This window comes from Callospermophilus lateralis, chromosome 10 (genome assembly GCF_048772815.1).
Source record: "Callospermophilus lateralis isolate mCalLat2 chromosome 10, mCalLat2.hap1, whole genome shotgun sequence".
In the NCBI taxonomy this organism is placed as follows: Eukaryota; Metazoa; Chordata; class Mammalia; order Rodentia; family Sciuridae; genus Callospermophilus; species Callospermophilus lateralis.
The window spans coordinates 68,476,266-68,502,890 of NC_135314.1; the positions used below are offsets into that span (position 1 = coordinate 68,476,266).

Genomic DNA, 26,625 nt, shown 5'->3' on the forward strand with positions numbered 1-26,625 from the left:
TCCTGATTGCTATGAATGGAACAGTACTCTTCCAACATACTCTTCCACCACAATGTTCTGCCTCAGGCCAAGAGCAATGGAGTTACCTGAGCATGGACTGAACCTCTGAAACTGTAAGATCAAGATAAAAATTTCCTTCCCTATGTTATTTTTATCAGGTATTTTGGTTACAGCAATAAAAAGCTGAGTAATAAGCATATATTTTGTGCATTTAAAAAAATTTCAAGTGAGAGGATAAATCTTTGTTCTCCATCTTGTTGGGAATAGACATCTTAGTTAAAAGACGTGTATTTAGGTTGGTTTGTTTGTTTTAAAAAAGATGTGTTTGACCTGAACAAAAATGTTTTAAAATCTAGAATAAAATCTAAATTTCATAGTCAAAGCCTTCCACAATGTGCTTTAAATCTGAATTTTAAAATTATTTCCTATATCAGGCAGAATAACTAAAAACAACTCATGTTTCTACCTCTTTATTCACAGATTTCCCATGCTGTTAGCACAGCATTGCTTTCCTGTCTACTGTCTTCATATCTTATCCTATATTTCAGTCATTCCTATTTCATATGACCATTTTAATTGTGTTTACCTCATTTTACCAACAAAGATTATAAGCTTTTTTAGGATAGGAATTGTGTATGTCCTCTTAATATGTTTTAGCAAAGGCCTAGCATAAAGTCTAAGAAGCAATAGACTCCTCACATACGTTTGTAATTTCTTTAATGGAATGTTGAATAGCCTGGCAGGAGAAGCCTAGAGTTTTATTCATTCTGGTCTGAATCAGCAGTACACAAAATACTTTGTGAAAGTATAAAAATGTGCTATGATGTGGTTTCTAAATGGCCATTATATGATATTATAAATTTAGGTGTCCTACTTTTTTAAAAACCAAGACATTGGGGCTGGGATTGTGGCTCAGTGGTAGAGTGCTTGCCTAGTATGTGTAAGGCCCTGGGTTCAATTCTCAGCACCACATAAAAATATTAAATAAAGATAGTGTGTACCCTTACAACTTAAAAAAAAAAAGAGGCATATGCATCAATGTTATTTTTCTGGCTGGAACCATGGGGAGTGCCAAAGAAAAGTAAAAGAAGGTTCCTGCTTGCCAGAAACCCTTAAGAAAAAGCAAAGGAATTATGGCAGAGCTGAAGGTAAAGCACCTGAAGAAGAAATTTTCCCCAAAGATGCTTTGAAAGGCAAGAAGAGGGCTGGGATTGTAGCTCAGTGGTAGAGCACTCACCTAGCATGAATGAGGCACTGGGTTCGATCCTCAGCACCACATTAAAAAACAAATCAATAAAAAACAAAGGTATTGTGTCCATCTACAACTAAAAAAAATATTAAAAAGAAAAAGAAAGGCAAGAAGAAAGCTTATCTATGAAAAAACCAAGCATTACTACAAGGAATGTAGACAGATGTATAGAATGGAGATTTGAATGGCTAGGATAGCAAGAAAAGCTGGTAATATCTGTGTACCTGCAGAACCCAAATTGGCATTTGCCATCAGGATCAGAGGTATCGATGTGAGCCCAAAGGTTGATAAGGTGTTAGAACTTCTTCATCTTTGCCAGATTTTCAGTGGCACTTTTGTTATGCCTAACAAGACTTCAGTTAACATGCTAAGGATTATAGAGCCATATATTGCATGGGGGTACTCAAACCTGAAGTCAGTGAATGAACTTAACTACAAGTGTGGATATGGCAAAATCAATAAGAAACAAATTGCCTTAACAGATAACACTTCGATTGCTCAATCTCTTGGTAAATATGGAATCATCTGCATGGAGGATCCAATTCAGGAGATCTACACTGTTGGAAAAACGCTTCAAAGAAACAAATAACTTCCTATGGCACTTCAAATTATCTTCTCCAAAGGTGGAATGAAGAAAACGACCATCTTTTTAGAAGATCGAGATGCTGGCAACAGGGAAGACCAGATCAATAGTCTTATTAGAAGGAAGAACTAAGGTATCTATCATGGTATTTTTGTTATCTGGTCGGTTAATAAAACAGTACCTGCTCTCAATGTAAAAACAAAACAAAACAAAAATCAAAAACAAACAACAACGACAAAAAAAAAAAAAAAAGACAGATGGTAAAGCACTTTGTATAATTTTACTTTGTGTGGTTTGTGTCCAATCCACAACATACAATTTCTCAGACACCAAGTGTCATAAATGCTGAATTTTTCCACTTTACAGTTCTCTTCTGTGTACTAAGTGGACAGCATATGAAGAATCACCTCTATTTTCACTGACACAAAAACTTAATACTAATTATTCAGTATCTCTGGAACTAAGCCTGAAGCAAGAAGCCAGATCTTTAAGCACATGGCTTTTGATGCCATACTGTAAGTATTTAAGTACTGGATCTGCACTATGACCATGTATAATAGTTTCTCCTGCAAACCTCAATTCCTCATATATAAACAGGGGACAATAATGGTACCTAACCACACAAAGTTCTGTGTAAAAATGATAATGCTTTTGAACTGAATTAATATATATGTTCATACACCTAAATCAGGTCATTGCTTTTAAGGGCAAAAATTCCTTACCAAACTGTTCAAAACTGATGGCCATGATAAGAGTGCAGAAAATCCCAGGTATCATCCAGTTTTAGTTTATCTTATCTCAACTTGCTTTACCAAGAACATATTGCAAGATGTTTAAGACCCAAAGAAATTCATCTTATCTCATGTCTATTAGTCTTGCCAGGATATGGCCATTCTTAGAAAGTGAATCAAATTCTACTTATTTATGCACTGAATGTAATTACAATATTTTTATAATAATTGTTTTTTCATTTATTGAATACTTTTCTGTTCTAAATAATATTCAGAGTACTTTTGTACAGATATTATTTAAAATCAAAATCTTACAATGTACATTGTTATGGATTGAAGGTTTGCCACCTCCAAAACTTACCTTCCTAATTCATTGGTGTTTCTCCTGTGACTGACAAGGAGCCAGCTGCTCAATAAACTATCACAAGCTGAACTGACTGGAAAGGAATGAAAATATCATCGTGCATTAACCTCACAATTAAGAGAACAGAAATAGCAAAAGGAAAAGTTGGAATGAGGAAATAAATTTCAGACTTGACAACTTTGTCTTCTTCAGTTAGTGAAGGGTAATCAAAGCTCTACTTAAAAGTATATACTAGCAGCTGCAAAATCAGGTATCTTTAATTTGCATGATTATAATTTTAAAGTGTTCGTTGGTAGCATAAATTGATTAATAAAGTACTGCATGGAGAGTTTATTTATTGAAGCATCACTGAATAAGCATCTAGCTTTGTTTGCCCATTTTGTATATTTGTATTCAATTTTGATCACGAGGAAAGATACTGTCTTTGTGAATCATACCCCAGGAATTTTCAGATATTTTGAAATTATAAATGATCTGTTTGATATGAGATATTTCTTTCCTCTTTTTCATTACTTCTATACATGATCAAAGAAAAAATTAAGATATTTGTTTGCCTATCTTGTGCTCTTAATTCTAATTATAGACTATTTCTTTAATAAAAAATATAACTCAAATTTAAAGACATGATTTTCTCAAGAAGTTTACAGTATTTTTAATATACAGAAGACATTGATGAAATGTATTATGGCATCCATCTAGTCCCAAAAGGCAGACAGGCTTATAATCTACATTATAAGCCATGGCTTTGCCTCCATACTTATCTATTATAAATAATATTTATTATATTTATTTGAATGTGTAACCTTATTTAAAATAAGCATTTTACATAAGAGCATCTAAACAGAGGTTACTCCTTTAAACCTACCCACTCATTAAAAAACACCAATTGTCATTAACACTTTTGTCTGTAAACTGTTCTTTTCCAGCATCTTCTTTCTTGGATCATTTTACCAGACTCACAAAATAGTTTCCAGATTGTTGAGACTATTAGGTGTGTAGAGTGAGCAACTGATAAAACTGAGCAATGGAGAGGAGAAAAAAATCTATGCGGAAGTACTTGGTCACTTCCAGTTATAATAATTTTCCAAGTAGACATCATCTGTTAAAATATCTATGCCACCTAGCTATAGAAGAAAATGATGATTGGAGGTGTTCATATTGTAAGGGAGAGGTTAGGAGGAATAAATGAGCTCTGGAAAAATACTAGAAGTGAGTTTATTCATGCATTGTTTATTTATGTCTTTATTAAGTAACATTAAGTTTTAAAAAAGATATATTTTTCCCAAAAATCACTAGTCTCAAAGTATCTCAGTTAATTATTTAGGACTTTTTGTTTTGTTTTGTTTTGCTTTAATTCCAGAAATTGGACCCAGAACCTTGCCCATGCTAGGCTCAGATAGTTATTGTTTTGAATCTCTTGCAGTGATAAAATATTCATTTTCTTTATTCTCCAAACTATTGGAAACCCTCAGTTTCTAGCTGGGCACAAGGGCTCCTGCAATTAAGACTGTTTCTAGTGGCCAGGGTAATAAAAGCCTCCTTTGCAACTTGGTATAATAAACCGGCTAATGGGATATAAAGAGTGGTGGACAATTTCTGGGGAAAAAAATCCTTAAAGGATATGGTTCTTCTTTTCTCCTTTTTTATTTTTTCCAATTATAAATGGACAAAATGGTTGGATCCCTAACAATTTGAATCATAACTTGATATAAAGATTGTCATCAAGCTAGAAGAAATTTGATCCTTTACACTGGGATATACATGAAAGCCCTGGATTAACTTCTTCCAGACTTCTTAAGAGAAAATAAATTTCTGTGTTAAGTCATTGTTATTTTGGGGGTTTCTGTTTTTAACATGTCCACTTTCAAAGAGAAATTTTGTTATTGTTTTTGTTCCCTTTGGTAGCTAATACAGGAACCATCAAGAATTACTGACTAAATATAACCAAATACAGTCTTCCAAAACTGGATGAAAAATCGTAAATTATAAAAAGAAAAGATAAATAATTTAACCATATCAAAGTGTTAAAAATTACCATAAACAAAATCAGAAGATAAAATAAAAGATTTAGTAAATTTAATGAGCTTTAATGACAGACATGGCATTAGGATATAAAATGTACAAAGAACAATTGCATTTGGAAAAAGAAAACAAATATCCCTATAGCACAATAAACAAAATAAATGCAGAACAAACAACTTAGGAAGAACCAATCCAAATGCCTTAAAAGCATTTGAAAAGGTCCTCAAATCTTTTAATAGGGAAATTAAAGTAACAATGATATATTACTTTTGGACTGTCAAAAGTTAAAAAGAATGAGAATGTCTATCACTGTTAGTAATGCAGGAAGAAGAGTAATTTCATGCATGGCTGGTGGCTGATGAAATTATTAGTTACTGGTTTTTTGGAAAACAATTTGGCAACATCAATTAAAATTTTAAATGCATTTTTTAAAATGTAACATTCCCATTTCTGGAACACTTTTACAAGTAAAAATGGTGAGAAATACGCAAGAATGCTGATTGCAATATTTTTCAAAGTGGCAGACAAAACAAAAAAATAACAACAGAATAACAACAACAAAACTTCTGGAATCTTTAATAGGATAATTGCTGAATAAATTATGATACTATATGATATGGAAAAGCATACAACCATTAAAATAGTAAATTGAAGTGGTAACTTGATAAGGCAGGTTTTCAATGAAGTATTTTTGAGTAAGAAAAATGATTCTGTAATCTTTGTAATGTTTTGAATAACCAATAAAAAAAAGAAAAAAGAAAAAGTGATTGAAAGGAAAAAAAAAAGAAAAATCGGAACATAAGGATACACACACACACACACACACATATATATATATATATAATTGATCCCATTTTATTAAACAACTAACACCAGTGTAAGATGTGTCAACATGTTTACCTAAATATAAAAACATATATAAAAATTTTGAAAATTCATTCTAAATTGTTAACCAAGGGCTGGGTATGTAGTTCTGTGGTAGAGTACTTGACATATGCAAGATCCTGAATTTGATCCCCAGCATATCTCTCTCTCTCTCTGTCTCTCTCTCTCTCTCTCTCTCACACACACACACACACACACACACACACACAAATAAATAAATAAACAAACAAACAAATAAATAAATAAACACTTGTTAACCAGGATTAGATATTGGGTGGCTAAAAGCAAGAGGGATGTTTTACGTGGAAGGACAGAAGAATGAAGACCTGATATGGGTTATGGCAACAGAAAAAAGGCAAGCCAAGAAAAACCAAGTTTTAGAATGTGTTTGACTGATTTATATGTAAAATTAATTATATGTTTTATATATACATGTTTGTAGACATATACTTAATTCTAATCCTAATTTTATATCAAGAAATACCAGCTTTTTTTTGGTACCAGGGATTGAACCCAGGTGTGCCTAACCACTGAGTGATATCCTCAATCCCTTTTTTATTTTTCATTTTGAGAGAAGGTCTTGCTAAGTTGCTTAGGGCCTTGCCAAGTTGCTGAAGCTTACCTCAAATTTAAAATCTTCTTGCTTCAACGTCCCAAGTTGCTGGGATTACCAGCATGCACTACCATGCTCGGCAATATCACCATCTTGTTACATAAAAATATGTTGTAGGAAGAGTAGAAAATACAAAATATTTTTTTAAATCCATAATTCCATATATATGTGTGTATGTGGGTATTCCCACAGATACTGTTTTTCAATTCATTCTTAAGTTTACAAACATCTTTAATAATTCTCAGAAGCATATGATCTTACATTATAACAAATATTAAACTATTGCTTCTTTAGTCACATATCAAGTTCTTTCACAAATGTTCTCATTCTTAAATCCCAGTGATAATTGAGAAGGGAAGAAGATGAACACCATGGAAACGAGAGGGTTTGAAAGCATTGTTCTTTACTTCATCATAAATCTTTGGCAAATCTGTATGGAAATCATCCTTTTTTTCCTCTTTCCAGCATGTAATATATTATAACATCTTCTATGATATCAACCCTTCTATCTTAGGAAGAAGAAAGACTATTAAGAATATAAATTCTTTGGCTCCCAAACAATTGATTAATGTCTGTACAGTCAATGCTGCATAACATTTCCTCTTTAGAAGAAATTATTTTAAGATTTGAGATCTGACTTTTGGTTCTTTTTATTAGAGTATTTGATCAACTACATTTTAAGTGGAATGAATTGTGTTCATTAATTTATAAGAGATCTTCAAAGGGTCCTCTATATTTAAGAATAGTTTTTAAATTTTATTCTCAAGCCAATTATTTATGAGATTTGATCATTTGAGTATAACAACTGTTGACAGAATATAATTCTCACTTGATTTTTGTTGTTGTTGTTGTTTTTGTTATTGTTGGTACCAGGTATTGAACTCATGGGAGTCTGACCACTGAGCCACATACTCAGCCTTTTTGCTTTTTATTTTGAGACAGGGCCTCGCTAAGTTGCTTAGGGTCTTGTTAAGTTGCTGAGCCTGGTCTTGAACCTACAATCCTCCTGCCTCAGCCTCCTGGGTTGCTGGTATTACAAGCATGTGCCACCCAGGACTGGCTCACCTGATTTTTTTAAAGTCACTACTTAATATTTAGGCCCATATTTTAATCCCCTTTCTTTATTCAGCATAGGGAAGAGTAATTGTGTCTCTTATACCTAAGTAGTAATATAATAATATCATAGATCAAATATGAATCTCCAACTGTCATTCCTATCTACCTTATACATTTGGCATCTATCAACTATCAACTAAGCCACATTAGCATATCACAGATTCTGCCCTTTCATGGGATTTATTATTTTTCAGACACAGCCATAACACCCATACCACCATTACCATACACACCTTCCATTGCTCCCCACCACATGTCTTCAGAACCTACTAGTACATGTCTCCAGATAAGTCAGAAATGAAAACAGACTTATGATTTTTAGCATTTGCCTATCATTAATTCTGAATTAAACCTCTCTGAAGATCAGTCTAGTTAGTTTCTTCTACATTTGGATATTTTGAATCCTCAGAGCTTATTGAAACCCAAGTTAAATTGTTCTTTCTGCTTTCTCTGGATTTATTCTTTTTAAAATGTTCAAACACACACCACACTTGTTTTCTAAGATCACATGGAAAGTTCTAATGTCCATATCATACAAATCAAAAGCCAGTCAGGATGATGTTTCTCTATTTTCATTTCATATGACCTGGGATTTCTGTGAGGTTACTGTTGACTGTCAGTTTACACATTCTAATTAAAATCATATTCTTGTAAGAAGCAACAAAGATCATCTCAATTAGACTGTCATATTTGATATTTTTAGTAAAACTAATTAGTTATAATTTTTGTAGTAAGTGCTTCAGAATTTATTGTTAGTCTATTTCTACTCTCAGTGTTACTGTAAGATGATTCAATATAGATGTCTCTACTAGCTTCTCTTTTTTCCCCAATGAGAAATGGTGGATTAATTGGTTTGAGGAATAGTTATGCCAAAGTAGCCATTAGTAGTGAAAACTAATTACATGAGCTGTAGACTCTAACTCAGAATTGTATTTTGTTTTTTAACATCATTTCACCAAAGTTATTTAAACAGTTCTGAAAGCCTTTTGCTCCAGAGAGTCATTTTAAAGTTTTCAAGTCCTGGAAAAGTGACTCAAAGTTAAGTGGCTAACTGGGTAGGTCGTCTTCTCCTTCTCCTCCTCCTCCTCCTCCTCCTCCTCCTCCTCCTCCTCCTCCTCCTCCTCCTCCTTCTCCTCCTCCTCCTCCTCCTCCTCCTCCTCCTCCTCCTCCTTCTTCCTCCTCTTCCTCTTTCTTTCTTTCTTTCTTTCTTTCAAACTTAAAGGAATCTATAGATCAGAAGGATATTAGGGTATTAATGGATACTGAGGGAGGTCGAAGAGGAGGGAGGATTCTAATCCTTCCTTGCTCAGGTGAATCATTCTCTTGGGCTCAGTTATCTCCCTCCAAATGGTTGGTTTCCAGGTCCTCTCTGCTCATGACACCTGTGTTTCCTAATACCTAGTGCCAGCCTGCTCCTACACATTCTATTCCTTGTAAGCCTTCAAAATATGCTAAGTGCTTCAAACTTAAAAGGAGATTTACATAGCTATTTGCTCTATGCCTTTAAGTGATAAAACTACTTTTTAAAAATTTGTTAAGTATGAGAGTATAAGCAATAGCATACATAGAAAGAGGTTTGAGTGGAGTTGAATGAAACTTACTTCTCTCTTCTCACACATCTCTTGTTCCCATTTTGTTTCTTAGGTACATTCTAGAAATTTGTACACATGCACGTGCACATGCGTGCACACACACACACACTTTTAGATATCTTCAATATCACAAATATACTCCTTGAACTCTACTGTCCATTGAATGAAAACCATGAGGAAGTCACCACCGAGATCAGAATTGGATAAAGTACAATTTTGTTCCAAATGCACCATACAACTTGTCTCTCTGACTATAGCTTCTTCCTGTCCCAATCCATCCAGATAGGCTGCCATGGCTATTTTCCTAAAGTACTGCTTTCTACATGTCTCTGCTCCAGGAGTCAATAATATTTCCTATAATTGATTTCTCAATTTCTCTGGCTAAGTTTCTGAGCTTTTTAATCATGCTGTTCAATTTATTAAACTATCTAATAGTGTTCCTAACATTATTAATAATTACAAACCTTAAATGTTAATGCTTACCTGCAGAAAGGACAATTTTATCTTTTTCCCCTGAAAAATATCACAACTCAGTCCCATGTCCTGACATTTGCTTATGCTGTTTCACTTGAGGATCTTTTCTCCTCTCCAGCTCAGGGAATGTTCCTATACATTATACCTAAACCTTGCATTGCATGGGTAAGAAAACTGTGCCTACCAGGATTAAGTGATTTCCTACAAGGCTCATGCCTATTTTCTGAAAGAGATAGAAATAACTTTTAACCTGGACCACTAGCCTTTGCTTTATCCTATATTTCTTTAAAATCAATTCCAGATATGTTAACAAGCAGCCATGAAGAAAAGAGTTAAGTGTGGTAAATGCATTAGTTTATTGGGTTTCTTCATTGTTACTGTGTGTAAGTACAAGTAACAAGAAAATAATCACAGTTTATTCTGGAGTGAGTAGACTGTGGTGCTGAGGAGTCCTCTGGTGCAGCAAATGAGTTAAACAAACTGGATGAGTGCCTCTCCACCTTCTCCTCTGTAATGGGGCCAGTGATACTTGCCTTGCACACTTGAGTGGAGAGGGAGAATTTTTTGTCCACTCAGAGAAAGAGAGCTTTCATTTGGGATCACAATGACCTGTTTTCCCTTTCTTCTTCTCCCTGTTATCAATATAAAGTATGAAAATGAAATAATATTGTAAATTATTTGGTAAAGGGAGAATGTCCAATGCATTTAGCCTTACTTACTCAGTAACTCAATCCCTCCAATACTGACTTAAGCAATGAACTTCTTCACTCAAACCTGTTCCATGTCCTTCTTCCCACAACCTGCTTGCTCCCACTTTCTGCTTTTTCACCCCTGCCCTAATCCAGTCTTCCTGCCTATGTGAAGTTTTTGTAAACCATCTTCTCTAGACACTCTTCTCTGTCAGGATACTCATTGTTTTCATTCCTTTATTCTCTAAAACTGAACTTGTATCTCAATAACTTCCTCCCCTTGTCATCATATTCTGCCTATGATGCTCAATATACCTGGATACAGGTACATATTTCAAAGCCCTTCTTCTACTCCTGCCAAGGCCCCAACTCTCTACAGCTTGATATTGGTTGCTCTGGCCCATTCTAGCATCTGCCAAGGTCCAAACTATGTGGGTAAAAGTTGCCTTGTGATTTTCACAGGTCCTAGGCAGGCACTTTTATCTTGTGGGGACCCTTTATCCACAGAGAAATATTAAGGTAGGTTTACAGTTGTGTTGATGTAAAGACAAATATAATCTGGGCTGGTTTTATTTTATCTGTCATTAATATTACACTCATATTTTTCTTCTGATTTGTCTTAAGACAAAACATTTTCATGCATCCCTGAGAGCACTGTGGGCCCTTGGCATTGTGACTTCCGTCCTGATAGGTGACTCAGCTTTGTGAAAGGCAGATGTTCTTGAGTTCCATTTTACATGAACTTGAGATGTGCCAGAGAGAAAAAAGGGGCACAGATGGATAAAAGAAAAGTAACCCTCTTTTATGTGTCCGCAGTGAATCATTTCTCACTTTAGCACATGATGCTTCCTTACCTATCTTGAGCAAATGCTTTCAGTTCACTTTTAGGCCTACCCTTTTTCAGAGAATATCCTTAGAAGCATGGATCTGTTAGAGCTTGATGAAGCTTCAACCTTCCTCAGAAGTGAAGCTGACTTGCTTCTGCTGCAGACTATGACCTTGGTTGGTAAGACTCATGATGTCTGTTGGCTTCACTCATTTTACTACTTCAAGGTGGCAACTATGATATTTGATTGATTGAGAGGAGTCATCAATTCTGGAGCCGAACTTATTGCTTGGGGTTGAGTCAGCCTCTATGAATCTCTGACTCTGAGCAATGAAGAGCTCAGAGTGTCCACACTAGGAATGAAAGATAGATGGGAGGTGGCCCAGGCCCTACTCACTTGGCCTTCGGACAGTTGTGTTTTTTCAGAAGCCACTATTACAACATTTATGACCCAAGAGAGGACCACCAATAAAGACATTTTTAGAAGACTTAGTTGTAGGTGAATAAATGTCTTAGGAGAGAGAGACTAGACAGTGACTTAACCTAGAGGTAGAGATTGTATGCTGTGAGAAAAATGAATGGGAAACATTATGGCAAGGAGAATGAGAATTTGTCTCTGGTCCTCTTCAGAACTTCTTAATGTTGGAACTTGGCCCTCTAGTGGTCTCCTATGTCAGCAGAGTCACTGGGCCGACACTAAAGGAAAGGTAATTCACTCACTGCAATTCATAATTTTTTGGTCCTTTTATACAAGAACAAAGGCTAGTAAGGTTAGCCTCAAGAAAAAGGCCAAGTTCTACACTAAAATCTCTAAATACATGTTACCTTTTATCTCCTTTCCCTTTACATGTCCGGGCTACATAGCCATCCTCCAAATTTCAGCCAATTGGAGATTAAGACATCAGATTCACAGTGTGGTCTAGAATCAGGTTACATATGTGTTTTAATTCCAAAATCATTTAACAGCGTACCATAAAAAGTGAATGTAGTTCTAGTATCCAGAATTAGTTAACATTAGACTTTAGTAATATCAATTATAATTCAAGCTAGTTATTTAAGACATTATATTTCCATCAGATCAATCAGACTTGGATCCATTCCCAGTTTCCAGTCATTGGATTTCATTACTGTGATTAAATTTCAAAGTACCTAATTATAATTCATCAAGTCAAATACAGTAATAGAAGCATTCCTGAAGTCTGGCTGTTTATACACAAGTTTATCACAAGTAGTTAGCCATTTAAGGACAAGACAATAGTGGTGACAGGAAGAAAATCAAAATTGAACCAAAATATTAGAGACGACTGAATGATTCATTTAGTAGAATCAGCATTGTAAATAGTTACTCAAAATATACCAATCAACATCATTTTTAATTTTTTCGAACAATCCTTCTAATTTTATTCAATACCATAGAAAGGGACTCATAAAAAATTATTCAGAGAGAGATAATAGCAGTTACTTCTGAGTTGTTTGTGGGTGGATTATTAAATTTTTTATACATTTCTCTTTACGTTTTCTCCAATAAATGATGTCATCTTTATATTGTGCAAGATATTTAATCATCTAAATCTATGAAATCATGTAAGCAAAAGTTTCACTTTACATATGAGAAAATCAAGTCTCTAAGAGATGAGATGATTGCTTTATATATCATAAGTAGGAAAGTCAGTACTAAAATTTATGTTGCCTGATTCAAATACATTGCAGTTTGCATTTCCAGCTCTGCATTGTTTATAATCTTAAGGAATTAAAAGTTGACAGATTTCATATACTTCATTTTTTAAAATATCCCTGCAAGGGCCTGAACTTCACATAGGAAAGGTTTTCCAAAAAGTACTTTCTCCTACTGTTTCTGGAGGTAATGAAATAGAGTACATCATGGGGCAGGTGTGAACCTGCTCATTGAGATAAAAAATTGGAGGTAGAAAAGCTAAACATTCAATAAAGAAAGCATACTATAATGGAGGAGCACTGATTTAGGAGGTGGGTGATCTAATTTATAGAATCATTGTTCTATTGACTGTCACTAATTGGCTATGTAACTATGGTATTATGCACATCTCTCTCTCTTCCTATTTACTAAGAAGATTGGGGAGAGGAGACACTTTTCCAGGTTATCTTCAAATTTCTTTCAATTGATAATATTTGTTTTGAAATGCACAGCATTTACTTGAAGCATACACACACAAAATATATGCTAAATGGGAATTTTTTAAAAACCAGCATATTTTTGTACACACAACACAAAGCAAAATCAGTGTTTGCATAAATGGATCAAAATATTAAATGCAAAGCAAACCCCGTATTTAAAAGACAAAAACAAATGGAAAACCAGTGGATAATGGGTTAGATGGAAATATAAAATATTCTTACCAAGAAGCTTTAGTGGCAGATTGTTTGTAATCAAGGAAACAGAAGGAAGGACATCATAGATTATAATAACAAGTATTGAGCAACAGAATTCTTTGCAGATACAAGGATGGTGGAGGAAGTGGCAAATGGTGCCTAACTTCATTGCCTCCTTTGTACATACTCTTTCCCAAGTCCTACTGCCCACTCTGGGAAAACATCTGATGGGGATCATCTACCCTATATTACAGGTGGTGGTGGTGACTGAGCTGGCATTACCCATTAGTGCCACAGACGGAGTGTGTCTTCCTGGGCTATGGGCGAGGATTTTCCCCCTTCCAGTTAAATGCTCTCCCCTCATCCTTCCGGCTGTCTACATGAGGAACTGTGATCTGAGACTCCTGTGATCTTCTGCTAAGACTCATTTTTCTTTGAAAGTAAATTTCTTATTCATCTATACTGGCTATCTGCCTCAGGGGGAGAGAATTTAGGAAGTATTGAAGTGAGCCTAGAGAATCTGCCTCAGGTGTTCACAAGAGTTCCGCCCCATTTCACCTAAAATCTTTTCTGGGTTAACCATTTTGTGGAGGGGCTTCTTTGCTTAGGGATGGAACATGGCTATAAGAGGAAGCTGAAGAGAGAAAAGTAATAATGTATGGAAGAAATATGAGTCATTTTTATTATTTGACAAAAATAACTGTTCTCTCTCCTCAATATCCCCTCCAAATCTAGCACATAATTCTCTTTGCAGATTTTCAATCAAAGATTAAAAATATGGTTTGAATAAACTCCTTTCTCTAATATTTTCATTAAAGACCTGGGGTAAGAAATGCCACTGACATCCTTTGGAGACCTCACTTGTCTTTAAGATGCTCATCCACTTACCATCAAAGATTTAATGAAGACCATGGACCTAAAATTTTGTTTAGCAGTAACCAGACCTTTCTGAGTGAAGATTTTTAAGGGGAACTGAGGAAATTTTACAAGGACCAAGGCAATAGCCTAGGGCATGGAATTATTAGTGGAGATAGGTTATGGGGTTTGGAAAAGTAGGTAAGTATTCGCTGGTAGATATTGGTAGGTAACATTCTTGCAACAAAGTGTTCTATGGTGCTGTGCTGTACACACAACACAAAACAAAATCATTGTTTGCATAAATGAATCAAAATATTAAATGCAAAGCAAACCCAGTATTTAAAAGACAAACAACAAATGGAAAGCCAGAGGACAATGAGTTAGATGGAAATATAAACCTCTGCTTGCTGAGACATTGTTTTTTCCTATAGAATCATCATGTGAGTGTATTTTCAGGATATGCATTTTCAGGATATGATTTTATATGACTTTTACAATTTTATATATTTTGATGGCTCCAAGTCAACAAGCAGATTTACTAGAAATGAGATAATGTGAATCAATATAAACATACCCAGTGGATATTTCTACAAGTAGTATAACAGTAGTATAGTTTTTTTTTTTTTTTCTTCAGGGAAGAAGAAATACTGGGTTTGTGATGGGAAGAATTCATATATTGAGGCTATGGTTAAAGGGAGTGAAGATGATGGAAAAATAATTGTTGAGACTAGAGAGGGATAGGTAAAAGAACATCAAATTCATCTTGGTAATGTTCTCTATTTAATCAGATAATTAAACATTTCCTTTCTCTAACATTTTCATTAAATCCTGGGGTAGGAGATGGCACTGATACCAGTCAGAGATCGCACTTGTCTTTAAAGTACTCCTCTACTTACCATCAAAGATTCAATGAACACAACTGAATAAATAAAACAGTTGCCATGGCAAACATCATAGGATCTGGAATTCATGTCCTTTTCTACATCAATGGTTCAAGTTCTTTTTTTTTTTTTTGAAGATTGACCTTGGAGTAAATAATGACCTAATAGATCTATGAACCAAATTATGTTTGTTGGATAAAGGAAGAGGTATATAATCTGAATAAAAATAGCACAGTGTCAGAGAGCCAAGAGATGGGGGAAATGGCCAATTATGTCAAAGGCTAGAGAAAGACATTGAAGGCTTGAAGAAAGACTAATCCCAGCCAATCAGGAGGGAGACTGAGACAAGAGGATTGTGTGTTCAAAGCGGATTCAGCAAAAGTGAGGCACTAAGAAACTCAGTGAGACCTTGTTTCAAAATAAAAATACAAAATAGGGTTAAGGATGTGGCTCCGTGGTCAAGTGCCCCTGAGTTCAATCCCCAGTACCAAAAAAAAAAAAAAAAAAAAAAAAAAAAAAAAAAAAAAAGAAAGAAAGAAAGAGAGAAAAAAAAAAAAAGAAAAAGAAAGAAAGAAAAGAAAAAAACAAGCCTGGATTTCAGAATTATGACCTCTGAAAGAAAAGATTAGGTCAAGTGCTGTGTCATAGTTCTGTAAGGTTCAAGGGGAAAGGTGAAATGAAACCATGACAGACAGCCCCCAACCTCTTTTACCTATCTATCATCAGGACATTCAAAGCAGCTGTGTAGTATCGAGGCGACAGCTCACTCTCAGAACCTTCACCTCTATCACTCACCTGCTGTTGATCTGCCAGCCCCACAGAATGAACATTTTTGCCTGACTTTGATGAACACTTCTTTGTGGATTTTATAGATAATTCTTTGGTCTTCTCTGTATTCTTTCTAATTCTTTTCCATCCCTACTTTGTATCAAGTCATAACCTATAATGAATAGTTATAATTACTATCAAGAAAGTTTATCTTTTTTTTTAAAGAGAGAGAATTTTTTAATATTTATTTTTTGTTTTCGGTGGACACAACATCTTTATTTTATTTTTATGTGGTGCTGAGGATCGAACCCAGCACCCCACGCATACCAGGCGAGCGCGCTACTGCTTGAGCCACATCCCCATCCCCAAAGTTTATCTTTTTAATGTTCATATCTTTTTATTGAAAGAATCTTAATCTAAGGGAGTGCCTTTGCAGTTGTAAAATTCTGGATGCCATTTGTAAATACCATTCTTTAATGTCTTCCAGAGAGTAGATATCTGTGTGTAAAATAATCCCATATTTGATGGATTTTATAACTAAGTAATGCAATTAAGGAAAAATTTTAAAAGTGGTCCTTTTTAAAAGGTAAGTACAACGGAAAATTCAGAATGCCCCAATTCAGTTAAGTATGGACACAAAGGGATATTTGCTTTGAGATAATATTGTATTAGAAAAAAAAGCAAAACGAAGATCTAAATGTCTTTTATTTCTTTTCCATCATTGTTTGTACTTTTCTTTTTTCTTTTTGGTGTTGGGGATCAAGCAGAGGTTCTTAGTACAATCACTCTACCAGTGGGTTATCCTCCCAGCCCAATTGTCAACTTAGATAAAAAGACTTTATTGAGATAAAATTTACATACCATATAGTTCACCTCCTTAAAGTCTACAGTCAATAGTTTTAACAAGTATGTGTAGAGAATTATGCAATAATACTGCCGGTTATCGGTGATGAGTTCTGTATCTTGGTAGCCTGAGAGTAGTTCCAGGAATGCTCAGTGGGATGGTCAAAAGATGGGAAACAGGTGGGATGAAGGGGGAAGGGCAGGACTGAGCAGCCCTGGAAACAATAATTGACAACCTTATAGCTCCCTGTAGGGAGGGGCAATTCCTGGGATAGGTTACCTTAGCAACTGAGCAGGGGCAAGTTCTTGATAAGGATGAAGGAAGGGCTCTAAAGAAATTAACCCTTCAATCTCTCAGGGGCCGGTCTCCAACTTCCTGGACTCACTCAAATTTGGCCTCCTTGATCTGACTTGACTCGATTTACCTACCAATACTTATTGCCTGTCTAATTCTGGCTTCATTCCCCACTCTAATTTTAGGAACTCCTTACTGCTGTAAGGAAAAAGGGCAATGACTGCTCTGGCTTCTTTGAGCTGAGTGGGGGAGCTTGACGTGAGGTGAGGCAAGCAGTTTGGATTTCCCTTTCAGAATTTGGGTCAGATTGAAGTCTGGTTGGGGAAGATCAGATTGTAAAGTCATCTGGGGATGGGTGCTTCTATGAGAGAAACAAAAACATGAGTACTGAGTAAATGTTTCAGCATCTGGAACATGTCAATGTATATCATGATGATGATAGACGTTCTCTCACCAGGGGGTGTGAGGGCTGAGAAGTTGTCCCCATAATAAGGCCAGAGTGGACAAGGCTTTTATTTGGGAATATAAATCTTTAACCTCCTTAGAGTTATCAGGAAGGTAAACACACATTTAACTTTTAATGTTACAGATGTCCATTACCATAAGATGTAGTTAAGCTACTTAATGTCATCTGATCTCATAAAATCTTTGTAGTTGTATGACCTCTGTGTCTAGTAGAGAATGCTTTATTTCTGTTTCTTAGGGCTAGATAATCATGTTAGTAAATATTAATCCTACCTATGTAGGAGGTTAGGAAGATCTGTAAGCCTTAAATTGGCTAAAAACTTCTGACTTGGCTGTTTCACTTGATAGTTATTAAGCATAATGTTCCTTCTTAAGAATCTCTCTTTTATAGTCTCCAGTCTTATTTATTTTGGGAGGCTAACGCAAGTGTATATCTTAAGTTACATTCAACTATTATTATTTTTTAAATGTCCAGGAATAGCTGTGTTTTGATTTTAACTGTTTTTGCTAGGTGTTTAAGATGAAGCAGGTCAAACTGACTTCTGTTTCTATCTATTGTTAAGAGTCAGATGAGTTCCCATGGGAGTCACTCTTGAGGGAACTTGAGAGCAGCTTCTTAGTTCTGCCATTTGTGCTAGGATGAGGCCAGGTCTTGCTGAGCATGTGGCTTCCCTTGGAAGCATCAGGCATGTCTCTCTTCTCCAATGAACCTCCTTTTCATAGCAAGTACACTGATTGACTTTCTGTTCTCCAGTGGTCTCATTAATCTCCCTGAAGGGAGGTTATATAGTCCAGAGTTGCAAAGCTCTTTAGAGAAGTTCCCTGTTCCCTGGATTCAGACTGACTCAAGGGCAAGAGCTAAATATTGGTTTTCTTGACTCTTTTAATTTAACTTTAATTTTTAAGTCTTGATCTTAAACATCTAGCAAATAAGTTTCACCAGTCTTAAATTAAGAGTACTGGGCTTTAACCTTAATGTCTATAACCTTATAATCATTTACCCTTTTTATTAATTGGGGTCTGTACTATCCTACCTGCCCCATAGGTGATGGCTTATTATCTTAAATTAACCCAGGTTTTGTTCTTGAAGTAATACCTCTACAAAACATTAACAGGCAACATTTAGACAGTTTATAAGGAAAATACAAAATAAAATTAATAAGAGTAAAAACTTGTTTAGTTTGTGTAATAACTATCTTGAATTTTGGCTGAGTTATATATTACAACCATCACCATAATGTAATTTTAGAATATTTTTATCATCTCCAAAAGAAGATTTGTGCCCATTAGCAATCACTACTCCTTCTTGCCTCCCCCAGTACCCTTATGCAATGACTCATATGCTTCCTGTCTTTATAAATTTGCCTGTTCTAGCCATTTCATATAAATGGGATCATAAAATTGATTTTTGCATATTTGTGTGTGTCTGGCTTTTTCACTTAACAAATTTTTGAAGTGCTTTAATTTTGTGGCATATATACATACTTAATTCCTTTTCATAGTTAAATATAGCGCATTTTGTTTTACCATTCATCAGTTGATAGTTATTCGGGTTGTTTACATGTTTTAGCCATTATAAATAATGCTGTCGTTAATGTGTGAAAGTTTTTGTATCAATATATATTTTCATTTGTCTTGGATAGAGATGTAAAAGTAAAATTGCTGAGTCATATAACTCCATGTTTAGCATTTTGAGGACTAGCCAAACTGTTTTGCATAGTAGCTGCACCATTTTGCCTTCCTACCAGCAATGCATAAATGATACAATTTCTTCTTGTTCTCACCAATACATGATAGTGATAGTATCTCTTTGATTACATCCATATTAATGGGTGTAAAGGGGTATTTTGATATAATTTTTGTTTGCATTTCTCTAATGAGTAACGTTGTTGAACATTATTTAATGTACTTGTCTTTGTATATCTTCTTTGGAAAGTATCTATTTAAGACTTTTGCCCATTTTTAATTGGGTTATTGCCTTTCTGCTACTGAGTTATGTATTAGTTCATTTTCTATAATGAAATTTATCTCTGTTGATAAATTTATGAGGTAGAGGGATTTAATTTACTCCCACTTCTGGATGTTCAAGGACATAGTACCAGGAAAAACTCGGCTCTGGTGAGGATCTTATGGTGGATAGTATCAAAATGGTAGAAGTACATGTGAGAGAGAGAGATCTCTAGTTGTCTGGAAGTCGAAGATAATAGGGACTGGCCAGACTTGTTCTTTTATAACAACTCTTTCTTGAGAACTAATTCAGGATCTCTTAAGAACTAGCTATTCCCTTTTGAATGTAGTATTCCCAGTGACCTAAACATCTCTATTAGGCCCCACCTCAAGTGTTCCATGTTATGTCTCAACATTGTTACACTGGGATCAAACTTCCAACATATAAACCGCTGGGGGACACCATAACATCATGCCCGATTCACATTCGTCTCATAATACAGAATGTATTCATTCCATGCCAGTAATTCAAATTCTTACCTCCCATCATCAATTAAAAGTTCAAGTCCAAAAGTTTATCTGAGATCTAAGACAAACTTTTTCCAGCAAGGAGGACTTGTAAAAACAGGAAAAAAAAAATGTTATATACTTTTAAGATCCAGTGGAAGAACAGACATAGGATAAACATTCTGATTTCAAATGGAAGAAATAGGCAAGTATAAAGAAGTAGTCAATTCAAAGCATGCCTTAAACTCAGTAAAGCAGACATTAAATCTTAAAGTTTAAGTCTGGCATTCTGTTCAAATTGTTATGGGGGAGGGCTGTGTTAGTCAGATTTCTGTCACTATAACAATCTATCTGAGATAATTAACTGAGAAATAAAGGTTTATTTCAACTCCAATTTAGAAGTTCTACTTAATGTTGTTTTGCCCTGTTGCTTTTAGGCCCTGTTGCTTTTAGGCCTAAAAGCTGTTGTGAGGCAGCTCAAAATGGCAGTAGCAAGTGGCAGGGTAAGACCTCCTTACCTTATGACTAAGAATGAGGAATAGTCTGGATAATCACTATCTCTCTTAAAGTTATGCCGTCAATTATCAGGAGACCTGATAGTTAGGCCCTACCTCCTAATGGTCCCACCTTCTCCCAATAGCACCACCCCGAGGACCAAGTCTTTAACGCATAGGTCTTTGGGGGACATAGGTCTTTTGGATGCAAACTACAGCAGTCTCCACAACTTTGTGTAGCCCCACCTCTTTGCTTGTCACAGGCCATGTGGTTACTCTCTCAGGTTGCGTCTTCACAATGTGTAGAGCTTTATCCAGCAAGAACTGTATGTTGTCATTACTCTACTTTTTGAGGTCAGCAGTCACCCTAATGACTCCACTAGGTATGGCCGCATAATTTTTGCAGGGGCTTATACCTATGGCAAACTTCTGCCTGATCCCCAGACTCTCCTTTAAAATCTTGCATTGTGTATGCTTGCAAAACCAGCTTCATGTTGATGCTACAAGGTCCACTACTAGCACGAGTGTAAGGGATGACTTGAACCTGAGAGGGAGCCGTAGAGTGCTTCACTGACTCAATCCAAGGAAATGAATCCTAGGGCAGTACTGGGCAACATTCCCATGGAGAGCTCCCTGGGATAGGTTCCTGAAATAATTCTGCCTTTCCTGTCCTCTAAAATATGATAGAGGGGTAGCCTCAAAGGTTTCTGTGATGCCATTGGTTTTTTTTTTTTTTTTTCTCATGGTCCTGATACAAAGCAACTGATTCCCTTTTATCCATGCTAATTATGTTAGCAAATAGTTACGGGCTTCACCCTAGTCTTTTTCTACTGAATACACTTTTCCACTCTGTTTTCTAGGTTAATCTTTCCCAAATCTTTCCACTCTGTTTATTTTTTATTTCAAGTTTCATTATGAATTTGACTACAAGCAGTCAATAATACCTATTCTGCAGCCTGAATGCTTTGTTGTTTTGAAATATCCTCCACCAAATAAACTAGTTCATCATAAAGTTCCATAAAGTTCTAAGGCATGGACAGAATGCATTGAAGTTCTTTGCAATTGTGTCACAAAGATGATCTTTTCTCCAATTTTCAGTTGAATCATCCTTTTCATCTGAAACCATTTCTTACTCTTTTCATCTTTGAAGTACTCAACAGAATTGCTCATAAAATTCTGTGTCGTGTTCCATGACTAAACACTCAAGGTCACTCCAGGAAAACTGGGCTGCACAAAATAACCACACAGAGACAGAGAAATCCTTTTTTCTTTGGGACCTGTGACAGCTATTTCCACCTTAGGGATTTGGGGAGAGAGAGAGAGAGAGAGAGAGAGAGAGAGAGAGAGAGATATGGAGATGCATGTGTAGAACCCTTTTATTGGGAAGAAGCCATTCAAATGAGGCAAGGGTTTCAGGGGGTTGAGTCTAGCTTCGTGATGTCTGCTGTCACCAGACTGACTGACATCTAGGAAGGTCACATCCAAAGGCAGAGCAAGAGAAGGGGACACATAAAGGGAATTTCCATGGAACATTCTATTCAAGAACAAGGCAAAGTGGTAGAATTACAAAAGAATAGGTGAGTATAGCTCAACCCCATGGGTACACCTACTCAGAAGACTGGCCTTGCTGTCCAAGCACGTCACTGCCCAAGCCACAATGGATGCAGTGGTTGGTCAGAGCCTGGTATATCAGGACTGGAAGGAATGGTCATTCAGAGCATCTCACCACATTTCTGCTTTCAGCATTCTAGATTTTTCCTGGCCTGCTCCTATAAACTCTTCCAATTTCTTCCTATCACCCAGTTCCAAAGCTACTTTAATGTTTTTAAGTATAGTTATAGTATCAACCTCACTCCTTGGTACTGGTTTTCTGTTTTCCGTAGCAGTCCATTTTCTGTTACTACAATGAAATACCTGAAGCTGGGTAACTTTATTTATGTAAATGATTTTATTAGTTCACAGTTTTGGAGCTTCAAGGACATGTTGCCACTGTCAGCTTGGTGCTGGTGAGACTATTGTGATAAATGGAATCACAGTGGAAAAAATTCATCTGAGACCAAGGGGATCATTTGCTTGTGAGACAGGAAGCTACAAGAGGCCAGAGAGTGGCAGGGCTTTCAACAAAAAGTCAGCTTTTTGTTGCTGTAAACAAAATAACTGATGTAAACAATTTAAAGGAAGAAAAGTTTATTTTGTTTGATGGTTTCAGAGATTTTAGTCCCTGCTTAGCTGACTCCATTTCTTTAGATCTGAGGAAAGCTAAAACATCATGGCATAAAAGCATAGAGAAGGAAAGCTTCTCAGCTTATGGCAACCAGGCAGTGTGTGGTGGGGGTGGGCGAGAGCAAGTGTGGGAATGAGCAGGGAGTAGAGAAGGAGCTGGGACAGGAAATAGCCTTCCAGGTCACACCTCCAATGACCTACTTCCTTCAATCATGCATACTGATTACAGTTTCTACCTCCCAGTTGTTCATTCAGTCATCAATGGATTAATCCACTGTTGAGGTCAGAACCCTCATGATCCAATCATTTCCCCAAAACAAAAGCTCAGACTTGAACATTGCTGCATGTTCAGATATATTGCTGATACATCAACATTGCTGATAAGTTCCTCGTCAGATATATCATTTTCAAATATTTTTCCCAGTCTATTTATTGTCTTCACTTTCTTGATAATGTCCAAAGCAATTTATTAGGCCTCCAAATACAAGTTTATTTTTCTGAGCACATTTGTTAAACTCATTGTCTCTTCAGTATTTAAAGTGATTTGTAAATACAATGTGGTTATACTATAAAAGGAAAGCATAGGAAGAAGAACATGTATAACATTAATGCATCTAGAAGGAGGAGTCTAAAGGTGACTTACTGTGTCCTGCTTGACCTTCCACTGTGTAATGGAGGACTCATTCTCCCAGCCTCATGATATATCTCCCTGGTTCCAGTCTTCTTCATCCCCATGTTAGAAGTTATTAAACTTTTGATTTCCTCTGATGCTTGTAATGTTAACAAAGCCAATAAAGCCAGTAAATATAAAATATTATGCATTGAAAAAAACTAGTCATGTCAGAAAATAGAATCAAGGCTAAAAGGAGGTTTTTGATGATGTAGGGATCGGCATATGTTCTATATGTTTTTGAAAGGCAGAAGAGAAGGAATCTGTAAAACTTGAAAATCAAAGTAACCCCCAAAGAGAAGGGATTACTGTTGGAACACTGTCAGAGTTCCTATGGATGGGAATTGGATCAAGACCATGAAGAGAATGAGAGCCTTGAGAGAAGAAGGCATCATCAGCTGGAGTAAAACGGGGCAGTCACTTGACATTAGTACTTTCTAATCAAGAAAAAGGGTTGTAACAAAGGTATTAGGAAACCTTTGAAAAAAACCCAAGCAACAATTTGATAGTAACGATGCAGACATATTAATCAAAATATTAATATTCCTGCATGGGGTGCGTACTCCTATAATCCAAGTGACTTGAATACTCACCTAGTGCACAAGGCCCTGGGTTCAGTACTGAAAAAAATATGAGTGATTAATGTCCCTGTCATTGCAATAGGTGCTTTAGTAGCTACAGAAGACAGAATCTAAATTTTTCTTAAGGCACTTATAACGTAGTTGTAAAATAATCTAACATAGTCATTAAAATATGCACACAAGTTACTGATATCAAGGCAGTAGTATAGGTTGTATATGTGGCAAGAATGAACAAAGGAAAAAAAATTACAAGCTAGGATAGTTGATAGAGGGAGACATAGGTTTTGAACTATATCTGAAAGGATGATATCTACGTCTTTGATTCTGCCCTCCGGATTGCTTCTTCAGAACTTCTAACATACGTTGGAACATCAATAGAAGGGCTAAATCATGCATAGTGTGCTCTTTGTACTCTCAGAGCTCCTCAGGGTCAGTGAAAAACCGTAAGATTAGGGCATTGTAAGATAGAAAATTTTGATTCTATAAAATGATGCTTTTCTTTATTTTTAGGCAAGAAGGGGGCTTTGGTAGGGGGAGAAACTGTTTCTTCTAGGGGGAGAACCTGTTTCTTCCATGGAAATTGACTTAATTTCTTCTGGTCCTATCTCTAAGAAAGCATTTTTTTTTCCTCTGAATATTCTTTCCAGTACAAGTTAAAATGAGTAATCAAAGGAGAGATGGGGAATGGATCTTATAATTGTCTTCTCTTTGCAGAATCTGAGTGTCAAGGAGGACAAAATCCAGCAGATGAATCCTACAAATTTTGAAATGATTGAAGACATGCTAATGCTGACTCACTTCAAAGAAACATCTGTGCTACGTACCCTTAAGAGACGCTATGACCAATGGATGATCTATGTATGTATATCTATTTACTGGTAAAATATCATGCTCGCACTCACTTCTCCTGGGTGATATTTTACATTTAACTAATGCACACTTACATAGGAACTGTGTTTGAGAAACACCCCTTTGGGAGGGAATTATCTTAGCATTTCCTCAATTTTATTTTGTCAGCATTCATGTTTCTTCCCACAGGTCATTTTGGTAAATTAAAAGCATAAGTCTTAGATCCTGATAGATCAGGTTAACTCTGTTCCTTATTAATTAAGTTTCTCAACTTCTTTTTTTTAACCTTTATTTAATTTATTTATTTATATGTGGTGCTGAGAATCGAATCCAGGGCCTCACATGTGACAGGCAAACACTATACTGCTGAACCACAACCTCAGCCCCCTCAACTTCTTTTTAAGAAATTTTGTGAGTGGAAATTATATTTGAGCTGTTTTTCTTTTGACATAGTTTATGGGGTTTGCTTGTATTCATGAATATGCACACGACATATTTATACACACATGAATACCTGTGTAGAGATAGATAATCATTTATTCAACACTCCTAAAAGCAGTTATTGAGTATCTTACATGGCAATCTCTGTCTGGACATTAGAGAAAGAAATGAGCGGAACCCCTAAAGTGTACATGTATTGATGATAGAAATTGTCATCCTGGAGATCAGAAAGTTTATGCATTAGTGACCAGTAGACTGTGAGCCCACTAAAGACACACCAAGTTTCTGTCGTGCTTTGATTTTCCTACCAGGTGTGCAATAAACACGTATTTAGTGAATCAGTTAATGAAAAAATAACATGCTTCATTTATAGGCCCAACGGTAATAATGAATACCACAGTGTTCATCAACCTTTATCCAAACCCAGTTCTAGGGCTTAGAATATACACAATATAAACATATTTTTGGGAGCCATAATTCAACCACTTCAGTGACAGACTGACCCACAGAAGCTATTTATTTTCTCTTGGTGTTCTAAAAGTCAGGTTCTTAATCTTGCTGAGACAGAGATTCCCTTCCAGCCTCAAATGTCTGATGGCTACTTATCAAAATTCCTGCTGTTAGTGTTCTCTTTGTCTTCAAAAGCTGTCTATATTAGACATGTTAGCAGTTAGTAGATATTTTACTCAGTTTTGCTTTGCTGTGACCAAAATATTCAATTAATGCAACTAGAGTTCATGATTAAGAGGTCTAGTTCATGGTGGGGCAATACCATTGCTCTCGGCTCAAGTGAGACAGGACATCATGGTGGAAGGGCATGGCAGATAGTTAGGAAGCAGAGAGAAAAAAAAGGGAATGTGCCACAGCGAATATGAACAGTGATCTCCTCCAATCATGCCCCACTTGTTTATAGTTAGCACTTAGTCCATTCAAACTAAAATTAACTGATTAGGTTACAACTCTCATAATCTAATAATTTTACCTCTGAATATCTCTGCATTAACATAGGAGCTTCTGTAGGACACCTCATATCTATACCATAACAGCAAATCTCTCAAGGAAGAGGTAATCCCAGGTCCTTATGTTAGTCTAACCTGGTTCTGTATCTTCCAGTTAGAAGTCCCTTCTTTATAAGAATCTAAAAGTTCTCTTCTTTTGTATTCCTTTATGAGTAAATATTTGATCAAATATTACCTGACAGGGGAAGAAATGACAAACTTGAATGTATTTCTAACCTGTTTTCTGAAATCTGTTTTGATCTTTCCTCAGACATATTTAGGTCTCTTCTATGTGGCCATAAACCCTTACAA

At 35.9% G+C, this 26,625-nt stretch overlaps 1 protein-coding gene and 1 pseudogene across 1 annotated transcript in view; both read left to right on the forward strand.

Annotated features, from left to right (window-relative positions):
* The first annotated feature begins 1,061 nt into the window (after positions 1 to 1,061).
* Positions 1,062 to 1,964, forward strand: LOC143408663 (large ribosomal subunit protein uL30-like; annotated as a pseudogene).
* Positions 1,965 to 11,239: 9,275 nt separating this feature from the next.
* Positions 11,240 to 26,625, forward strand: part of LOC143642180 (myosin-15-like) — a 96,603-nt gene continuing 81,217 nt past the window's right edge. The window contains 3 exon segments of the mRNA XM_077110340.1: positions 11,240 to 11,320; positions 20,495 to 20,560; positions 24,740 to 24,903. Of these exon segments, the coding sequence (XP_076966455.1) occupies positions 11,240 to 11,320; positions 20,495 to 20,560; positions 24,740 to 24,903 (311 nt within the window).